At 45.0% G+C, this 19,179-nt stretch overlaps 1 protein-coding gene across 1 annotated transcript; it reads right to left on the reverse strand.

Annotated features, from left to right (window-relative positions):
- Nucleotides 1–2,303: 2,303 nt before the first annotated feature.
- On the reverse strand, nucleotides 2,304–18,585 carry ercc6l (excision repair cross-complementation group 6-like). Its single transcript, XM_031733624.2, has 3 exons — nucleotides 18,377–18,585; nucleotides 17,454–17,498; nucleotides 2,304–6,342 (listed from the first exon to the last, which is right to left on the reverse strand). The coding sequence occupies exons 1-3, from the start codon at nucleotides 18,430–18,432 to the stop codon at nucleotides 2,631–2,633; spliced, it is 3,813 nt and encodes a 1,270-aa protein (XP_031589484.1). The 5' UTR covers nucleotides 18,433–18,585; the 3' UTR covers nucleotides 2,304–2,630.
- Between the last annotated feature and the right edge of the window lie 594 nt (nucleotides 18,586–19,179).

Consider the following 19,179-nt stretch of genomic DNA (forward strand, 5'->3'; position numbering starts at 1 on the left):
TCTGAGCAGTCGAGCTGAAATCACTCCATTCACATCGATGTCATTAACTAAAAAACAAAAACGCATTGAAGATGGTCTCATTAGTACTATATAGTGTTTAGATGACTGTTTTGTGTTTGTTACTCTCATGTGAACTCCAAGATCTGAGGAGTTTTCATTGGTTATTAAATAAATTAATGTTTTCATGTCAGGACTTTAAACAAAATAAATAATCAGCAAATCAAGAAAATACTAGAATTAATTTCTAAATAAAACCATAATTAATTCTGTTTTAGTCACAGCAAATAAAAATTCATGATCACAGGAGCTGCTTCACTCCACAGAGTACTTTGAATAAAGGTGACACTTCGCTATCTCACCTAAAATACAAATAAGTAAATTAAAACAACGTTCAGCACGATGCTTTCCTCTCAGCCCAGGCTTTTATTTTGAAGTCAAAGCAGCTCACGCAGAGGTCAATGGACGCTTTCAGTTCACGTGACAAAACTAATATGCCGTCAAAGTGGGCACGCGCAGATTCTTACGGCGAGCACAGTGACGTATTCAGAGTTTGTGTAAAAGCTTTAAACTTTAAAAGCAGACGTGCGTCACGTGACAGGAATAAAAACGTCATATTCTTATTAAACTAAGAAAACCGCTTCTCTGAAACTCACCTGAGCTCAGGTGTCGTTCACAGACGTAAACAGCATAGTCACGTGATTTATCAGAACGCAGCTTCAGTCAGCCCGACTCTTCAGGGAGTAAACTGACCAATGAGGCGCTGACTTTGAATACGGTGTTGTGCCAAAAACTGATTGCTGCCATATGCTATAAATAACTTGTTGGTCTATAAAATGTCAAACATGTTAAATGTCAACTTTACATTTTTTTGGCAGTGCCTTTTATATCTCCTTTATTTATCCAGTTAAAAAAAGTCAGAAATTGCAACAAATATAACAACAGTTCTGTAAACATATTTTATGTGGGAAAAAAGTTATAATGAAAGTACAGTAACACAGGAGGTTTATAATCCCTTTATAAAGCCTGTTCACCGAAGTCTGTTTATGTAAAGATATTACTCACACTGGAAACATTGGAAATCAGTTTTTGGCACAACACCAGCTCAGAGAGTCCAGGCAGGGTGGAGGTGACAGGAGGACAGCAAGCTGGAGGTCCACATGGTTTGCACATGTGCAGAAGAGGGAGAGTGATGATGATGATGAAGGTGGAGGTGTTGGGAGAGGCAATGGAGGCAGAATCTCCTGCAACAGCTCACACTGAATGAATCACGTGACCTCCACTTAAAAGTGTCACGTGACTGCAGGTGGAAGTTGTTCTCAACCAATCAGGGTAACAAACCCGCTCGGACCCGTGCTGGGAATAACCTAGTACTTTAATGACAGTATTTATACTTTATCATAGTACTTGTGTACTCGTGCCATTACCTGATGCTGTCCCCCTCTACATTTATGACATCACGCGTCACATATTTTAGAAACCTGTCAAACACGCGTTTCAAATTATATTTTTATTTATCCAGAAAATAAACCAAGTTCATGTTTTAACCCCCAAATCTGAGAGCAGCGAGAAATCAGAACATTAAACCCGTAAAACTGACGTTAAACATTAAATGACTGGAATCTTACATCTTATGATGATGAGCTTCATTATTCTTCAGCTTCTTGGTCTAACAGTGAACTTTAAAACCGCTGAGAAGAATAATGTTGAATATTTGCATACTGGTGATCACAGAAACATGGAAATGAGCCGTTATGACCTCACACTGATAAACTCACTGACGCTTTACGTTTTCTGGATTCGTTTCTGCTCAAATACTCTGACCTGTGCGACTTCATCGGACAGGAAGTCTGGGAACACGCGTCCTCCCCGCTGTGTGCGTCTCGTCAGTTCTGCTTTGTAAATGTAGGTTTGCAGCACTGACTGCGGAGCGTTTCAGGAGATGACAAATCCCAACACGTTTGGTTTTAAAGAGGAATGTAACCAGGATTAGGAGCTGAGTCAGAGGCTTCAGAGGGACCCAAACTCAGGTCTGACCCACTGATGTATCCTCAGCACTTCCTGCTGAGTGGTTTCTGGTCTCTGCACAGCTGGATCACAGCTGTGTGGAGTCTTTTATGGGCCATCGGATGATTTAGTTATAATCTGTATATAAAAGATGGATGTAGCTTGCTCAGCTGATCTGAGGCCCGCTTGGATAAAACAGGAAGTTTATTTTGGAGGGTTTAAGCCAAACGCTCTGCAGGACATTTCTGTTTTCAGAGATGAAGTCGTTCATTACCTTAAAAATAAGACATGAATTCAAATTAGACAGAAACATGAATTTTAATTTCACAATCTTAATTTCAAAGTATTTTACAATAAGTGCAGGTTACAGATGAAAATCAGATCAAAGATGAAAGCTGATCGTTTCGTGGTGGATGATGACACGCACCTGATTCTAGTTACATTACTGAAACAAGAAGTTCAAACAGGAAGCTTTTTGCAATCAGCCGCGCTGTTCAAACATTAGTCACTCAGCGCAATCTCACGGAGAACACGAACACACCAGATACGTTTGAAAGATTTACAGCTTTGGCGTGAAGCGGCGGGCTGGCAGAGCTTGACCTCACCGCCCCGATCGTTCTTTTCTGTTAGGATCTCCTCGCCACCTGACTCAGCTGCCGGTACAGCTGGATGGTCATGAACTGAATTTCTGGATCTCCGGGTTTGATGTCAATGGCTCTGAGGAAGAAGTCTAGGGCCTCGTCCAGCTCCGCTTTGCTGTAGCACTCCCGCCCTCGCCGCACCAGCGAGTCGTAGCTCTCGTCCTCGACCTCCTTCACGCCCATCTCGGCGGTGCACTGATCCATCACCTCGTTTGATGCCAACTCAGGCTCAGTGGACGTTTCCTCCAGGAGGCTCCCTTCTCCTCCAGACTCCTCGGCGTCTCCTGACTCAAAGTCTCCTTCCTCCTCAAGTTCCTCCTCCATCTCCTCTTCTTCAACTTCCTCCTCTGAGTTTAGAGTCTCTCCACTGGGTTCCTCCTCCTGAACCTCATCGTGAGTCAAACCAATCATGTCCTCTTCGGCCTCATCTGAATGGACATCCGAAGCATCACCATCATCTTCATGGCTTTCCTCCTCCTCCATGTCCTGGTTGTCCATGTCTTCAATGATGGAATGGAGGAAGGAGCGGCGAGAAGCCACGGACGTGTTTCCGCCAATGCTCTTTCGTGTACGGAGCGGGGTGGTGCCAGTGGACGCTGACTTTGGCGTTGATGCTCCGGAAACCTGAAAGGAGTTCTCAAGCTGCCCATCATCTTCCTCCTGCGTCTCCTCTTCACTGTCATAAATCACTGCAGCCTTTTTCTTCCTGATACCCACGACTGAGTCATGTGACTCATTGAGGCTGACGGCGTGGCAGTTGCTCGGGCTGTGCCTTGATGCTTCTTTCTGCTGCCACTCACAAAGAGATTTACCCACGTCGAAACTTCCCTCCAGCTGCAGCTGAGACAGTAGCTCCTCCTGCAGCTCCTCCTCCTCCTGCACCACCGCCTCGTCGTGATCAGCGTCGCTGTCCTCCAGCTGTAGGTTGAAGTTGCCGTTCAAAGACTCGAGCTCGCTGCCGATTCTGGATGATGTGTCGGCTCTGAGGCTCAAACTGGAGGCGCGCAGGGCGGAAAGTCTTCTGTTCTCTGGAGGAGGAGTGGCGTGAGGAGACCCGAGCTCCATCTCGGAGTCATCGTACTTCAGGGTCAAATGTCCCATCATTTTCTGCTCATCTTCATCGGCTGCTGTAACGTACAGACTCGCGGCCGCAGAGTCATTGAGTGCTTCTCCGACAGAGGTGTCAGCTACGTCACCAGCCTCCATCAGCACCACAGACTCCTCGATCAGATCTGCCGCCTCCAACAAGCTCCTCTCCAGCTTCACTGACGGGTGCTTCGGGGAATCCACGTTCTGCTCGGCGAGGCTGTGGTGGCTGACCTCTGCTGCGATCTGCTCCTCGGCTGTGCTCTCCTCTGCAGTCAGATCAATCACTCCCTTGCTGAGATTCTCCAGAGTGTCCTCCTTTCCAGAACCACTCTGCTCCAAATCCACCACAGCCGGAGAACGGGCCAGGCTTGTGTCCTGCTCCGGATATGAAGGACTTTTGTGGTTTCGTGGTTTCTTCTCGTGGGACCGCTCATGGCTGTTGTTGTCTGCTGGGTATCGGAGCCATGCCGGCTCCGTGCTGGACACCATGCTCTCTGCCAGCTGCATCTGCAGCTCAGACTCCGCCTTCATGAGCTCCTGAGCCTTCTGGACCCGCCCTTCGATGTAATGGTGCTCCTCTTGGTTCTCGAGGGCCTCATCGTGGTTGATGTCAAGTGTAAACATGAGGTCATGGTCAGAAATCCCAAACATCTCCATGGTGTGGAGGTGTGCGATATGTTTGTCTAGTTCAGGGTCGGTGCGCCGGTGCCTGGCGTGCAGCGCCTGAAGCTGGAGCTGTGTAGAGGAGGACCGTGTGTCCTCCAAGGTGAAGAGCTCCTTCAACTCCTGTTTGCTGAAGTACCGAAACGGGTTCTTCTTGTCCCCGGTATTCTGCCTAATAAGAGAGTCTTTGAAAACCTGCCGGCGGTAAATCTTCTCCTCCACAGTGCCGCAGGTGATCAGCCTGTAGATGACGACGTTTTCAGTCTGGCCTATGCGGTACGCCCTGTCAACGGCCTGGGCATCTGTTGCAGGGTTCCAGCTGGGGTCGTAGATGACCACCCTGTTGGCTGCTGTTAAGGTGATGCCGACTCCACCGACCTGGGTGGTGAGGAGGAAGACGGAGTACCGTTTGTCAGTCTGGAACAGAGAGATGAGCCTCTCTCGCTCTGTGATCTGAGTGATGGTTCCATCCAGCCGCAGCACTTTGAAGCCTCTGTTGCTCAGGATGCGCTCGATGATGTCGAGCACCTTCCTGTAATGGGCAAAGACGAGTGTGCGGTGGCCTTCCTGTCTGAGCCGCTCTAGGAGAGAGAAAAGAAAGACCATCTTCCCAGACTCTGAGATCAAGGTGTCATCAGGAACGCTGGTGATGCTGTGATCGCTGGGCTCTGTGTCTGTGGTCTCCTGGCATTCAGCTGCACTCTCCTCCAAGCCTAACTTGGCTATGGCGGCAGCGGAGAGGAGCCTCGGGTGGTCGCAGAGCTTTTTCAGAATGTTTAACTCAGCTAGAGGCGATCGGGTGGTCAGCAGGAGCTCTCTGATGTGGTCCAGCGATATGAACTGCCTGTAGATGTCCTCCTGAATGGCACTCAGGTAAGTCCAAACAATCAGGTCGTTTTTTCTTGTCAATTTTGGCATCACTGCTCCAGAGTCTGCTTCAAGGTTTGGAACATGGTCTTCCTTGTCCTCCAAGTGTTCCTTGTTATGTGTGCGGTTTGTTTTGTTTTTCTGTACTTCGGACTTGGTTCTGCGGAGGAAATACGGTTTTATTATTGCCATCAGGTTCTCCGACATTCGGGATCCCAGCGCCTTTTCTCCTGGAGTGGCGTCCTTCTCCCGGGCCCGGGTAATGGAGTTCTCGTACTCCGCTTTGAATGTTTTCGCCGTGCCGAGGAGGGTGCCCTGACAGGCAAAGTCAAAGAGAGCCCACATTTCTCTCAAGTTGTTCTGGACAGGAGTACCTGTGAGTAGAACTCGGTTCTTGGACGGTATGGCGTAGGCACTTTTGGCGGTTTTGGTGGTTGTGCTTTTTATCTTGTGAGCCTCGTCCAGGATCATGTAGTCCCATGTGAACTCTTTGCCATTGTGGGTGGACAGCTGCTGCCAGTTGTTTAAGAGCATCGTGTAGGTGGTGATGATGACGCCGCCCCTCCTCTGAACTTTCTCCAGATTCCTGGTCCTCTCTCCTTTGCTAATGCCGTGAAACTCCTTGACCCTCATGCCTGGAGTCCATTTGGAGAACTCCTTGGTCCAGTTTGTGATGAGGGAAGTCGGCATGATCAGGAGGGTGTGTTTAGCCAGCTCATTGTCGTACATACCAGAGAGGAATGATATCACCTGGATGGTTTTGCCTAGTCCCATGTCATCAGCCAAAATCCCGCCTTTCCGGCCATCTCTGTAGAGACTGTACAAGAAGGCCACTCCATCTCTCTGGTAGTCGTACAGCTTGTCATACAGCTCTTTAAAAAGCATTAAGCCGCTGCTGTTAACATTAACAAACTCGTCATCCTCTTCCTCCAAGTCATTCTCAGCGATGAGCTCTTCGATTTTTTTGATCCGGCTTTCCAGTTTGTGACTCTGATGAATGTTGTAAGCCAGTCTAAAGAACTCCAGCGCTTTGTGCAGGTCTCCCTCTCGGGCAGCATCTTTACCATCTTGAATGAACCTGAAAGAAAGCAAAGCAAACATCATTAGTAAGTAATGCCTAATGCTTTTCTTTCCAAGCTCCTTAGACTACGATGACCTGGATGTAGAGCTGCTCGATTATGGCAAAAATGATAATCACGATTATTTTCACTGACATTGAGATCTCGATTATTTGACGATATTTATTTAACAATAACAATGTATTGAATAACGGCTTTAAAGATTGTCAAAAAATAATATAAAATAGTGTGCAAATACTGATTACAGTGCAAATGTTTGCAATATAAAAAAATAAATGAAAAATGTAAACATCTATGTTTAGTGAACTTCAAAATACTGCACAATATTTGATCCACGTCTGACTCTGCGAACCCGTAATGTTTCCACCAATGTTCCCTCAAATGTTTCATGTGTCTGAGCGAACACACAAACTCCCTGAGCGTCCCCTTGGACCACTGTGAGCGACATCAGACGTGTGCACTGTGGTCACGCCAGCATCGAATCCATCCAAGTTACATGGTTTATTAAAATAATCAAATTACAGCATTTACATTTATGTTAGACTACTTTTAATTAACTGCTTTAGCCCACTTACAATGAAAATTTAAAAAATCCTGTTCATGACCTGTGTAGGATGTTAACACTATTGGAAGTAAAAATAACTTGAACTCCAATTTTGAAAACACAACTTTCTTTCTTTTCTTTTTTCTTCATAAAGCTCTGACTTGTATTATGAGTCTGTGGTCTGGGAGAGAGTCTGTAACTCTGTCTGCAAATACAGTATATAATGACCAATGTTGGGCAATTAATTATATAGTTACTACTTCAAAAAAGTAACTCAGTTTGGCAAACAAAGTTTTTTGCAGCTATTTTTTTAATGCAGCCAAGGCGTTTTTTTAAATAAACATTTCAAACTATTTACAGAACAATCAGCTGTTCTGCATCAAATCTGATGCCACACAAATTATTTGTGCCACTCCAAAAAATAATTTGTCCACTATGAGATAAAGGAGAACAACAGCCTGATACCTGCAGGCCTGACAACAGGAGATGTATCACTGCTGTAACACCTGTAACATTCAGCAGCCGCCTCATTGTTCTGACACACACAACAAAACTATTGACTACACACTAACTACACAAGATTTGTAGTTAGTGTGTAGTTAGTGTGACGGCGGTGTTCACATCTCAGAACACCGCCGTCACTCCTAAAACTTCCCCCCGTTTCTTAACAACTAGATGCCACGTTGCCATATCATTTTTTGATTGGTCGACACAGTACTTTTTTCGACCAATAGGAAAGGCTGGGGTTTGGTTTTGTTTTTGCTCACAGGCTTTCGGCGTTTTCCTTATAAAGCATGCCGTTTTACCGTTCTTCCGCAGTAAATATAAACAACGACAGTATTCAGGAAGAAAACCAAACATTGCAGATATTTTTATCATAACTCTGGTTTTACGTGGCGATCAACACAATTTAAAAACTGGTATAAAGTCCACACCTTTTTCCGTCAGTTGTTCCGTCTGTCCTGCTCACATCTCCAATGGTTGGACACGTTGTCATTAATGTGGCTTCACTGCACATCAGCCACGCCGCTTTGCTCGCTAAAACACCGGTGTCGGCACATAAGGACGCTGTCATAGCCTGTCAGCGACGTTGATTGGCTGCGTGTATACGAATGTGAATCGCATCATTGGCTGGACTATAGGATAAGGTGGCATCGTTCTAATCCCATACAGGAGCAGTCACTCACTGACTAACACTGCAAAACAGAATTGTTGAAGTTTTAATTTCAATTCAGGTTAGATTTTTTTTGTGTGCAACGCAGATTTTCTGTGCGCAGAGACCGTGCCAGCAGTGCGCAATTGCGCACGTGCGCAGCTTAGATGGAACATTGGTTTCCACACCACTGAAGTCGTTTTACCTCTCTTTTCAACCAACGGCATTCTTTCTTCAGCAGCCATTATCCTCTCCTCTCCAAATAACTTCTGCTTAGCTTTCTGAGCTTTCCGAGCTTCCCTCGGGTCCTCTTAATTGTTGTGACGCGTGTTCGAATCGCAGAGTATGGCAAAGTGGCGAATTTTGGCACTAATGGCTTGCCATAGAAGAGAGGTGCGCTCGATTTGCCACACAGAACAGCGCGAGAGTAAAGCACGAGGGAGGTGCTAATAATCGGCTCAGTCATTTTTAATGATCGTTGAAAACCCAGATCGTAATCGAGATTAAAATTCGATTAATTGAGCAGCCCTAACTGTGACCGAGGACCTTCACAGACGGGGTGTGTGTGTGTCAGTGATTTCACTTTTTCATGTTTGTGAGTAAATAATTAGTGGGGTATGGAATAGGAAACATCAGGATGGCGATGCCTGAGGACCAGAACTGATGGATCTCATGTGGTTACTAACACAATTCACAGAACTGTAGTTACATAAATAACAGCTTTACTCAAAGCATCAGGGATCTCTTCTGTTTCTATCAAATTTACTCTGATATTGAAACATCAGATTAAAGTGACAGCGTTAATTTAAACTTGTACATGTAAAACTGAGATATATGTACTTAATACATCCACTTTAGTATCAGAGTTTTCACCGTCTATGGCGAGCACCTCATCAGACAACCCAAAGTAACAAATATTAAGAAGTCTAATCGCACTGAATTTGATTTTAACTTTTTAACTCTGCTTTTTAGTATTTTACATTTATAGTAATTTTATCATTATAAATATGATTTTGCTCAAACAAAGGACAGAAAAAATATTATTTAAAAAAAGAAAGAAAAAGAAATGATAAAGTTAAATTACCCTATAATGTCAGAGAAAGTAGAAATGAGAATACAGTTGGGCTGCCACGATTAGTCGACTATCAAAATTGTTGATGACTAATTTAATAGTGGATGCGTCGTTTGAAGCTTTGTAAGATCCTGAAACCCGCAGGAATAAGCAGTAGGATTTAAGAGTGTAATAACGGACTGAAACAGAAGATGGCAGCACTGCATGTACAAGGATGCCAGCTGCTGTTAAGTCTGGGAGCATAAAAGAGAAGAACGTCCAATGCAAAATCTGCAGAATGGAACTTGCCTTCCATGGCTGTATGACGGCGATCTGAAAAGTATACCATGTCGCAGCTTTGACGAAGTGGTACAGTCGTCTCGATAAGCTAATTGGCTAATTGGCCAGTTAGCTGCTAACATTAGCGTAAACAGCTAATTACTTACTCATACTGATAGGGGTAAATGTTATGTTACTGTACTGCTACAAAAAATATGTTCGTCTTCAATAAACGACTTTGTCACCAAGCCAACAACATGCACACCTCGGCACACATTTTGGGGTCTTTCGTTTTGTTGCTACAATCTGCAAATTTCATTAAAAGTTTAAACTGTACGTTTTATGTCCAATGGATGCATGATCTGATTAGTCGACTAATCGCAAAAATAATCTGTGACTAGTCGACTACCAGAATAATCATTTGTGGCAGCCCTAGAATACAGTGTAGTTTATTTGGAGCTGACATAAATACATACAACATAAATAAGTTGGTTTCTCCACTGAAACGAGCTGTGAACAAACAGGATGTAGGACAATCATTCAGTTAAGCTCAAAGTGGGAAACGTGGCCGAACCTCATCCTGGAAAGCAGAGCTGAGGGAAAATTCTCCATGATTTAACTTTACAGCTTGAACAGAAGACTGAAAGCATGTGGTGATGACACCGAAAGTTTTACCTTTAAAACATCAGAGAAGCAGAAAACTGTCATATAGGGCTGGGCCATATACTGTTCACGGTAATACCGGTGTAATTTTGGGCAACGATAGGAAAATGAAATATCGCGATAGAATATGGGTAAAACGCGCATTCGCAGTGCCTATGTTTACATACGCACATGGCGGCGACGCAGAATGAGAAGAGCGAAAGTGGATCGTTGAATGAAACGGATGAACCAGAATCGGTTTGTAAAAATGCTGCAACTTCAGTGGTGTGGAACTGGTTTAGCTTTCGTCCCTCAGATACACAACAAAGCACTATTTTTGGTAGAGCATGCTAGCGGGCCGTCGTTGTTACCGTGTTGTTTGGAAAATACGGCACACTTAAAATCAATCCTTTGATTTTTCTGAAAATCGACAGTGTCCCTTATAATCCCGTGTGCCTTATGTATGAATTCTGGTTGTGTTTACTGACCTCGAAACGATTTTATGTGGTACACGAAAATCTGTCAAATGTCTTAGTACGACTTTGCTAAGCTAGGAAGCCGCACCGCTTGATGGATTGTCGAGCATTACGGCTACCGTAGGCAGGAGCCTCGCGGAGTGATACGTACTGTGCTTCAACATAATATTACCGTATTGTGTGTGTATAACCTCTTTTTAAGTTTTGTGGATATTATACATGGTTATGCTGATGATATGTCGGCCAGTTTCCACTGGAAATGCCTTTTGGTTAAACTGTCAGCAAGAAATTTGCAGACGACACCACTCTGCTGGGGCTCATCACCAAGGATGATGACACCGCCTACAGAGATGAGGTCCAGCGACTGTCAGAATGGTGTAACTACAATAACCTCACCCTAAACACCAGGAAAACCAAGGAAGTGGTCATGGACCTCCGCAAAACAAGAACTGATCCCCCTCCCCTATCTATAAAAGGTGACTATGTGGAGAGGGTGTCCTCCTCTAAGTTCCTTGGCACCCACATATCTGAGGACCTATCTTGGTTCCACAAACACATCTGGTGAAGAAAGCCCAGCAGCGCCTCCATTTCCTGAGGGTTCTGAGATGGAACAGGCTGCAGACTGACCTCCTAGTGTCCTTCTATCGAGACACAATCGAGAGTGTGCTGGTGCACGCCATCCCTGTGTGGTACGCTGGTTGCACAACAGCTGACAAGAAGAGACTCCAGAGGCTCATCAGAACTGCAGAGAAGGTGATCAGCTGTCCACTCTCCTCCCTGGACTCCATTGCCAGCTCGAGATGTCTCTCCAGAGCCAGAGCAATCATAAAAGACCACCTCCATCCCTAACCTCCACCTCTTCAACATCCTGCCCTCTGGAAAAAGGTTCAGATCCATCAGGTGCAAAACCAACAGACTGAAAAACAGCTTCTTCCTGTAGGCTGTCAGAACCATTAATGCAAACTAACAGTTTACAATCATTCTGTTGCTGCTTCTTGTCAATTATTATGTTGCAATATTCTGTTCTTCCTGTGAAATATTTCGGCAGATGTGCAATTTCCATCCATTAGTGACCACAGTCCTTCCACGCTTATTATTTATTATATTTTATTACGATGCTTTGTAAACATGCCCACAATGCTTCCTGTAACCCAAACATCGTGTCTATAGTGCACACAATGTTCTCGTGTTGTTTTTCTTCTTTCTTGTATTTTGGTTTCTTTACTTTCACACCTTTGTGGTCTTGCTACATAATTTCATTGTGCAAGCAACTGTACAACGACAAAAACAGTTCTAAGATGCAAAAGTAGTACAAGAATAATTTCATGTTAATCAACATTAATGTAAAGAAAATCATCATCTAACATTAAAATCTGACTAACTGCTCGGGCCTAGTTGAGATCACACGACACCAGTGGGACAAACTGCTCCTTTGAGCAGCCGTCCCAGTAACCCAGGCTGGTTATGGTTAACGGTTACTGACATTGGAAGCTTCCCGTGTTTGCTACATAAAAACCTTTAAAAGGCTTTCCCCCAAAAATAAGCATTTCATCGTGTTTGCACCCGCCCATGGTGCCACAGGGTCACCTACGTCCTGAGATTAGAAAGTGAGTTTGTGGAAATCACCTTTAACCACCCTCTGCCCGCCAACACTGAGATCACTGCGGCTCATAGACACCGACTGCCAGGAACCTCTGCTCAGTCCTGACTGCGCTTACAGTCAGCGCCCGCGACTCCCAACAGTTAGAGTGCTGAGAGTGCTGGGTTCATCATGATCAACAGGAAGCCTGACACCTGCTGGTCAAAGGCCGCAACTACAAGAGACAGCACTAAACCAGAAACTGCAGCTCCTCTGAAATCTGAGCAGAAAGACTCGAGTGGAGTTACAGCAAAGCACAGTTACAGTCTTTAAAAGGTTTCTCATGTCGGATTTTTAGATAAAGATATTTCAGTGATGTTGGAGCACAGAGCCACAACAAACAAAGATGCGACACATGAACTCGTGTAACTGCATAATGAGAGCTCAGATAGGTGTGGCAGTACAGCAGCTTCGTCTACACGCCCGAAGAAACAGAACAGTCTTAAAAAGAAAAAACTCTGATCTCAGATCAGCCACACGCTGTAATAATAATTTAAATAAAGTAAAATATGTTTCTTAACTAATGTCTAAATTGTGATATTAGCACAGAATCAAATATTTATCGGATGAATTAATGCAGCTTAAAATGCTTCAGTAAACGTTCGGAAGACAGATTCCAGGATATTTACGATCCCATTGTCACTCAAACCCTGACATCCTCTCAGCCCTGCTTGCGACAAACAGGCTTTTAATGTCAGTGACTCGTGAAGAAAACGTCGGCGCACTTTTGCAAATATGCGATGTCTTGATAAACCGAGCAGATATTTGAAGTTTACACAGCTACATTCTCACCTGAAAATATGTTAAAAGTTTATTTTGTGACCCAGAAAGATTAATAAGAGTAATATTAAAACTTAGTAGCGGCCGCCATTGTTGGAAACTGGAATTGGCTGGGCCGCGCTATGAATTCTGGGATATGGTGGGCCACGAAGGACACACCCGACCCATCCTTCAAATCTGGGGAAAAGGAGGACGCATTTGTCGGCTGGATTCGGAGGAGTCTGTCACTACCTGATCCGTACCGGAAACCCGCTCGGTACCCCGCATGCGCGAAAGGTGTCTACTTCCGGTCGAAGCGTTTTACGATAGTTACGGGTCAGAGTATCTGTTAAGATGTTAAGAAAAATAAGTTTCTCTTAAAATGTTTCCGATAATGAAACATTTAATATAATGTAGACAAAAACAAAAAAAATAAAAAGATAGTGATGGATCAGGACTCCCCGATCCTTACTGCGCATGTGCAAAGAATGTCGCAATGCTGGCACGGAGAGGAAGTGACGTAAGATGTGCGCATGCGGGGTACCGATCGGGTTTCCGGTACGGATCGGGTAGCGACAGAGGCTGTGTCCCAATTCAGGGTCTGCACGCTTGAAGTACGCATTTCAAGTGCGATTACGTCACCGCCACGCGACGACGGCTGTCCCAATTCAAAGTGTACTTCAAATGCATACTCCAAATGCACCGTCGATTCCCAAATATCAAGCGTGGTCCGGTGCACGCTTCGTGGCCCCATATATCCCACAATCCATAGCGCGGCGGTGGGTGTGGATAATTTTGCCGCAAAATACGGCAGAAGGGAGCGGCCGAAGAGTGAACTGTCAGAAGTAAGTACTGAATATGATGTCACTTATTTATGTGCGAATGGTTAAGAACATTAAAACATTACTGTTGGCCACATGTCGGGAAAGTTATGTGACATTAGTGATGTGAGATGGTCGAGAATGTACTCCAGTGTCCTGTTATATTTTAGATAGCAAGGAGCAGACGGCCGAGTTTATTAAACTCCACCGACACAGCGGTGACGCAAATCTGAAGGCTAGACCGTCCAATTTCACAGCCTCGCACTTCCGGCCTTCTCGGTCTTCGAAGGACCCCGCCCACGTAGACCGAAGGCCGGGTCCTCCGAAGGATGCAGCCGACGTTTTGGGACACAGCTGTAGTGTACGCACACACGTAGTGTGCGTACTTCAAGCGTGCATACCCTGAATTGGGACACAGCCAGGTCGTGTCCAAATTCATGGGCTGCATCCTCCTGAGGCCGCATTTGAAGACCAATTACGTCACAGCGACGCGCCGAAGGCTGTCCAAATTCGTAGACTCCTCCGAATGCAGCCGACAAATGCGTCCTCCTCTTCCCTGAATTTGAAGGATGGGCCATGTGTGTCCTTCGTGGCCCACCATATCCCAGAATTCATAGCGCGGCCCAGCCAAACTCCAGTTTCCAACAATGGCGGCCGCTACTAAGTTTTAAAATTACTCTTATTAATCTTTCTGGGTCACAAAATAAACTTTTAACATATTTTCAGGCGAGAATGTAGCCGTGTAAACTTCAAATATCTGCTCGGTTTATCAAGACATCGCATATTTGCAAAAAGTGCTTGACGTTTTTCGGAGACGTCTGTTACCCACCAGCTCGATAGCTAGCCGAGCTCGAGGGCCACTGAAGCCGCCGAGCGGCACAAACCCGGCACATCATTTTCAGATCACCGCGGACTTTTCGCTACTCAGGTTAAGCGTAATATATAAGTCACTTAGACAACCTAGAAATGATATTGTTTGGCTTTTTTCAGTGTTTTATTTGTTCCTGAGTAAATCGGTTTGGCTGAGATTAAAGATATTAGATTAGATTAAATAAAATAAAACTTAATTAATCCCCCGGGTGGGTTCCTCCGGGATTTTCACACAGCTGAATAAACGTCAAACAGAAAACCAATTAAACAGAAGTGTGAGACGGTCGAGAATTTACGCCAGTGTCCTGTTATATTTTAGATAGCAAGGAGCAGACGGCCGAGTTTATTCAACTCCACCGAGACAGCGGTGACGCTAACCAGAAGGCTAGACCGTCCAATTTCACAGCCGTTTACTTCCGGCCTACCCGACCTTCTGAGGACCCGGCCCACGTAGACCGTGAAGGCCGGGTCCTCAGCAGGGGCGGATCTAGAGAAATTTTCTTAGGGTGGCAAAGAAATCAGTATAAATATTTATTGCACTTATTAACTGCACATCAACTTCGTAACAGTTGAAACTGAACATAAAAATAATAAATAAACATTAAAACAATAAATGTCTCACATTTTGTCGTTGCTGCAAAATGTTGTACTGCTTGTAATTCCGTCTCCACCGTTGCTCGACACTGCGTGTATAGAGCAGGTAGTGCAACAATAGAAAAATAGTTGCGTGACGTCACTGTGTAGCGTTTGTCTAGGGTGTTGATCATTTTCCTAAATCCCTCGTTTTGCACAGTGTTGATGGGAGCCATATCTTTGGTCAGGTGATAAGTAACAGCCTCCGTAATTTCTTTGTGCCTGCGGGAGTTCGACGTGTATAGGGAAGCGCTGTATAAGGTTCCCGTTATTGATGTTTGGGTGGTTGACCGGGACGGATTTTCTCCTGTCACTTTCTCGTCATCCCTGACGTCTTCTCCGTTGTTTTTCCCTGCCATCAAAGGCACAGCTTCTGTATCACGTGGTATAAGGCTCTGCCCTTGTCATTTGTTAAGCAGGAAGAGGGAGCGCTTGTTTTCATGCAGATTACGTCCCGGATCAAAATGCGGTACAATCGTCGTCGTCTTTTTTTTTTTTTTTTTTTTTAAATCGTTGTCATTTGGAAATTAGATCGCACATAAGTATGAATCGAGATCGCGATTTTCTAACGATTAATCGTGCAGCCCTACTAAAACTAAAATGAGAGAACAATCAGGTGTTGCAATAAGATGCCCCACAAATGATGTGTGCCAGTAAAAAAAAAAAAAGTTTGTCCACCAAAAGACAGAGCAGCACAGGGACAAACCTGCAGGCCTGACAGCAGCAGGTGTATCACTCCGCTGGTTTTCTACTTAGTGACAGTGTTTACGTTGCAAATGTGCCTTAGTGACATCATTAGTGCCCTCACTGACACACAAGACAAAACGACTACACAACAGAACAACTACACAAGACAACACAACACACTAAGCTCTCTCTCTCTCTCTCTCTCTCTCTCTCTCTCTCTCTCTCTCTCTCCCTCCCCCCCCTCTTCCTAAACAACAAAATCCCACATGTTGACTTTTTAATAAATTGGTTGACATGGTGCATTTTTCCACCGATAGGAAAGAGGTGGCTTTTTTTTTTTTCCCCCTTTCTTTACTGTTTTCGCGCTGTCCTTAGAAAACGCTTAAAACACACACACACAAAAACGTGACGACAGTATTTAGTAAAAAGCGTGGCTTATATATATTATCATAACTCTGGATTTACTGGCCTGTAATTAAAATGTAAAAACTTTGAAGTCCGAACTTTCAATGTGGGCTGAAATAGAGACTCAGCGTGGCTGCAGCTTGTTGCTGTGTCAGCTTACATCAGTCATGTGATTTGGAGGTGCAGCGTGTCCGTGGACCACAGAGGGTTAATAACACTCACCTTCCTTCCATTTCCAGAGTGTAACATCCAACCACCTGTGTAAAATCCGAAATTCCCATGGTGTTGTTCAAAATGTGCTCTGGCACAATCATAAGCATCGCTTGCTACTGAAAACAAGAAAAAAGCCGGTCCTGCTATGGGCTGAACCATTTGTTAATGGTGGAGGGGGGGAACACTATCCAATATATTCAGTTTTAGCATTTATATTCACTGTTGACTGTAACTACGCTCAAACTGTTAATGCTATCTTATTTTAATACACAACGCTGTCATATGCAAAACTGGGGTGGCAAGGGATCATTTTAGGGTGGCACTTGCCACCCCATGCAACCCTTCTAGATCCGCCCCTGGTCCTCAGGAGGATGCAGCCCATGAATTTGGACACGACCCCAGAGTCTACGAATTGGGACAGCCTTCGTCGCGCCGCTGTGACGTAATCGGCCTACAAATGCAGCCTCAGGAGGATGCAGCCCCTGAATGTGGACACAGCTACGATATCGGAGACTGCTTCTTCTTCTTTGGTGTTTAACGGCAGCTGGCATCCTTGTAGATGCAGTGCTGCCATCTTCTGTTTCAGTCCGTTATTACACTCTTAAATCCTACTACTTATTCCTGCGTCTTTCAGGATCTTACAAAACTTCAAACGAATCATCGACTATTAAATTAGTCGATGATTTTGATAGTGGACTAATCGTGGCAGCCATAATCTGATCGTCACACATTAATAGTGAAAGAACGTGGCTTTGGTCTACTTCAGGGTTTTGCAGAGCAGCGACTCATCTGAACAGTTACTGATCCCAGATTCAGGACAAAGAAAATCCTGCCTTCACCTACAGCCACAAATGACGTGACGAGTCATTGCATTAGATTAGTAGTGTGTGTGTGTGTGTGTGTGTGTGTGTGTGTGTGCGCGCGTGTGTGTGTTGTACCTGTGGTAAGTTTCCATTCTTTCTTCTGTGTTGATGGACAAAGACCTGCAAAGAGTCGGAGTGAAAATCAAACAAACCGATAAATAAGCACCACAAACAATGAAGCTTCTCATTCAGTTTCACTGTTCTGGAGATTTTTGCTTGACTGTAACACCACCTCCCATTACAGGTACCAAGTGTCAGACCGAAAGCATGCAGCAATTCAGAGTTCACACACGCCCACATATTTAGCCTGAGAGTCCACTCGGAGAGCCACAGGACCAGATATTCACCCTCACCTGAAGAACACCTGAAGCCTTCGCTCCAGGAATAAAAAACACATCCATAAATCTGCTTAAATAGTTTAATCTGTTACTGTCTTGGAGCAACTGTGACCCACATCATTTCCTTAGGGATTAATAAAGGGTTCTGATTCTGGTTTCAGTTGCATGTTCACACCTGCGGGCTTTTACCTGCAGCTGTGAACAGAGCGGCCTCCCCCCACGTCTCCTTTAAAAACCCCAGATCAGATCTGACTCATAGCCGCTCTCGTTCTCATGGTTGAGCTTTTCTAAAGCGTCTGTGTGAAAACCTTCTCAGGTTTATGGCTGATTACGTTGAAAGCTCAGCAGAGAAGGTGCTCACAGGTAGACTCACCTGACGGGTGGACTACAGGTTCAAGTGTAACAGTCTCAGATGGTTTCCACCCAAATATCTGAGGCCAGTAACGTAAACACCGAGCGGCTCACTGTCCTTTCGGGTTTGCCTTTAATTTGTCCTCCATCCGTTTCTCCACCACCAATCACAAGAGCCCCCGACACGCGCTCCACGGTCCCAGTACCGTGAGTTTTATCCCGGTGGCATGTTTGGTGTTTCGGACCCTGAACGGGACCTCAGACGGCACAGCCTGTTAGCCGCTCGCTAACGATTCGAGCTTTACTTACTTCTCCAGCTTCTCCGAAATCTGCGAAACCTCTCCAGTACCGTAGGCCCCGTCCATCCCGCCGTTACAGCTGTACCTCCGCCTACAAACTGCTCGAAGCTACGACTTTAACGATTATCTGTCCTCAAACTAAACTCCGAACTCTCCGAGGAGCCGCCACCTGTTTCTATGTTTAAACTCGAGGATCATCCCCCACCGGTTTGTCACAGCGAATCAGAGATGACGCTTTGGGGACGTCACGACTACGTTATCCAATCGGAGAAGCGGTGGTGAGTGCTATAAGGCGGGACCCCAGTAAACGTTCAGCCAATGAGCGGCCGAGCAACACGCGCGAGAAGGAAAACGTTTACATTCGCAGCAGTTCAGTTTGAGGTTTTCCAGGGAATATCACCGAAATTCGAGCTTTGGAAAACGCCGTATTTCATCCATTGTCTACCCTCAATTACTGAAAAAAAAAAATTCCTACCACACACACATGTGCAGGTGACATGGTTGATGCTTCCTGGCTGGACAGGGTAAAGCCGACTGTTTCTCTCCTCTCTGTTATGTTCTCGGGACTTAAAAGCATGTTTTGTTTATTTTGAGCTTTTTGAGTTTTTGATGTAAAACAGCTAAAAATAAAAATGTCTTAGACTCTCATAACTGTTAAAGATGAAAGTGAAGCTTAAACCTGGATACTTTCTAATGGCCAGCAGGGGGCGACTCATCTTATTGCTTAAAGACTCCCATAAGGAAAGCAGCATTCGGCTCCCTCTGTGACCTCAGTCAACACTTTCAGGTCTTAATGAATGAAATACAGAGTTT

Source organism: Oreochromis aureus, linkage group 12 (assembly GCF_013358895.1).
Source record: "Oreochromis aureus strain Israel breed Guangdong linkage group 12, ZZ_aureus, whole genome shotgun sequence".
Taxonomy (NCBI): Eukaryota; Metazoa; Chordata; class Actinopteri; order Cichliformes; family Cichlidae; genus Oreochromis; species Oreochromis aureus.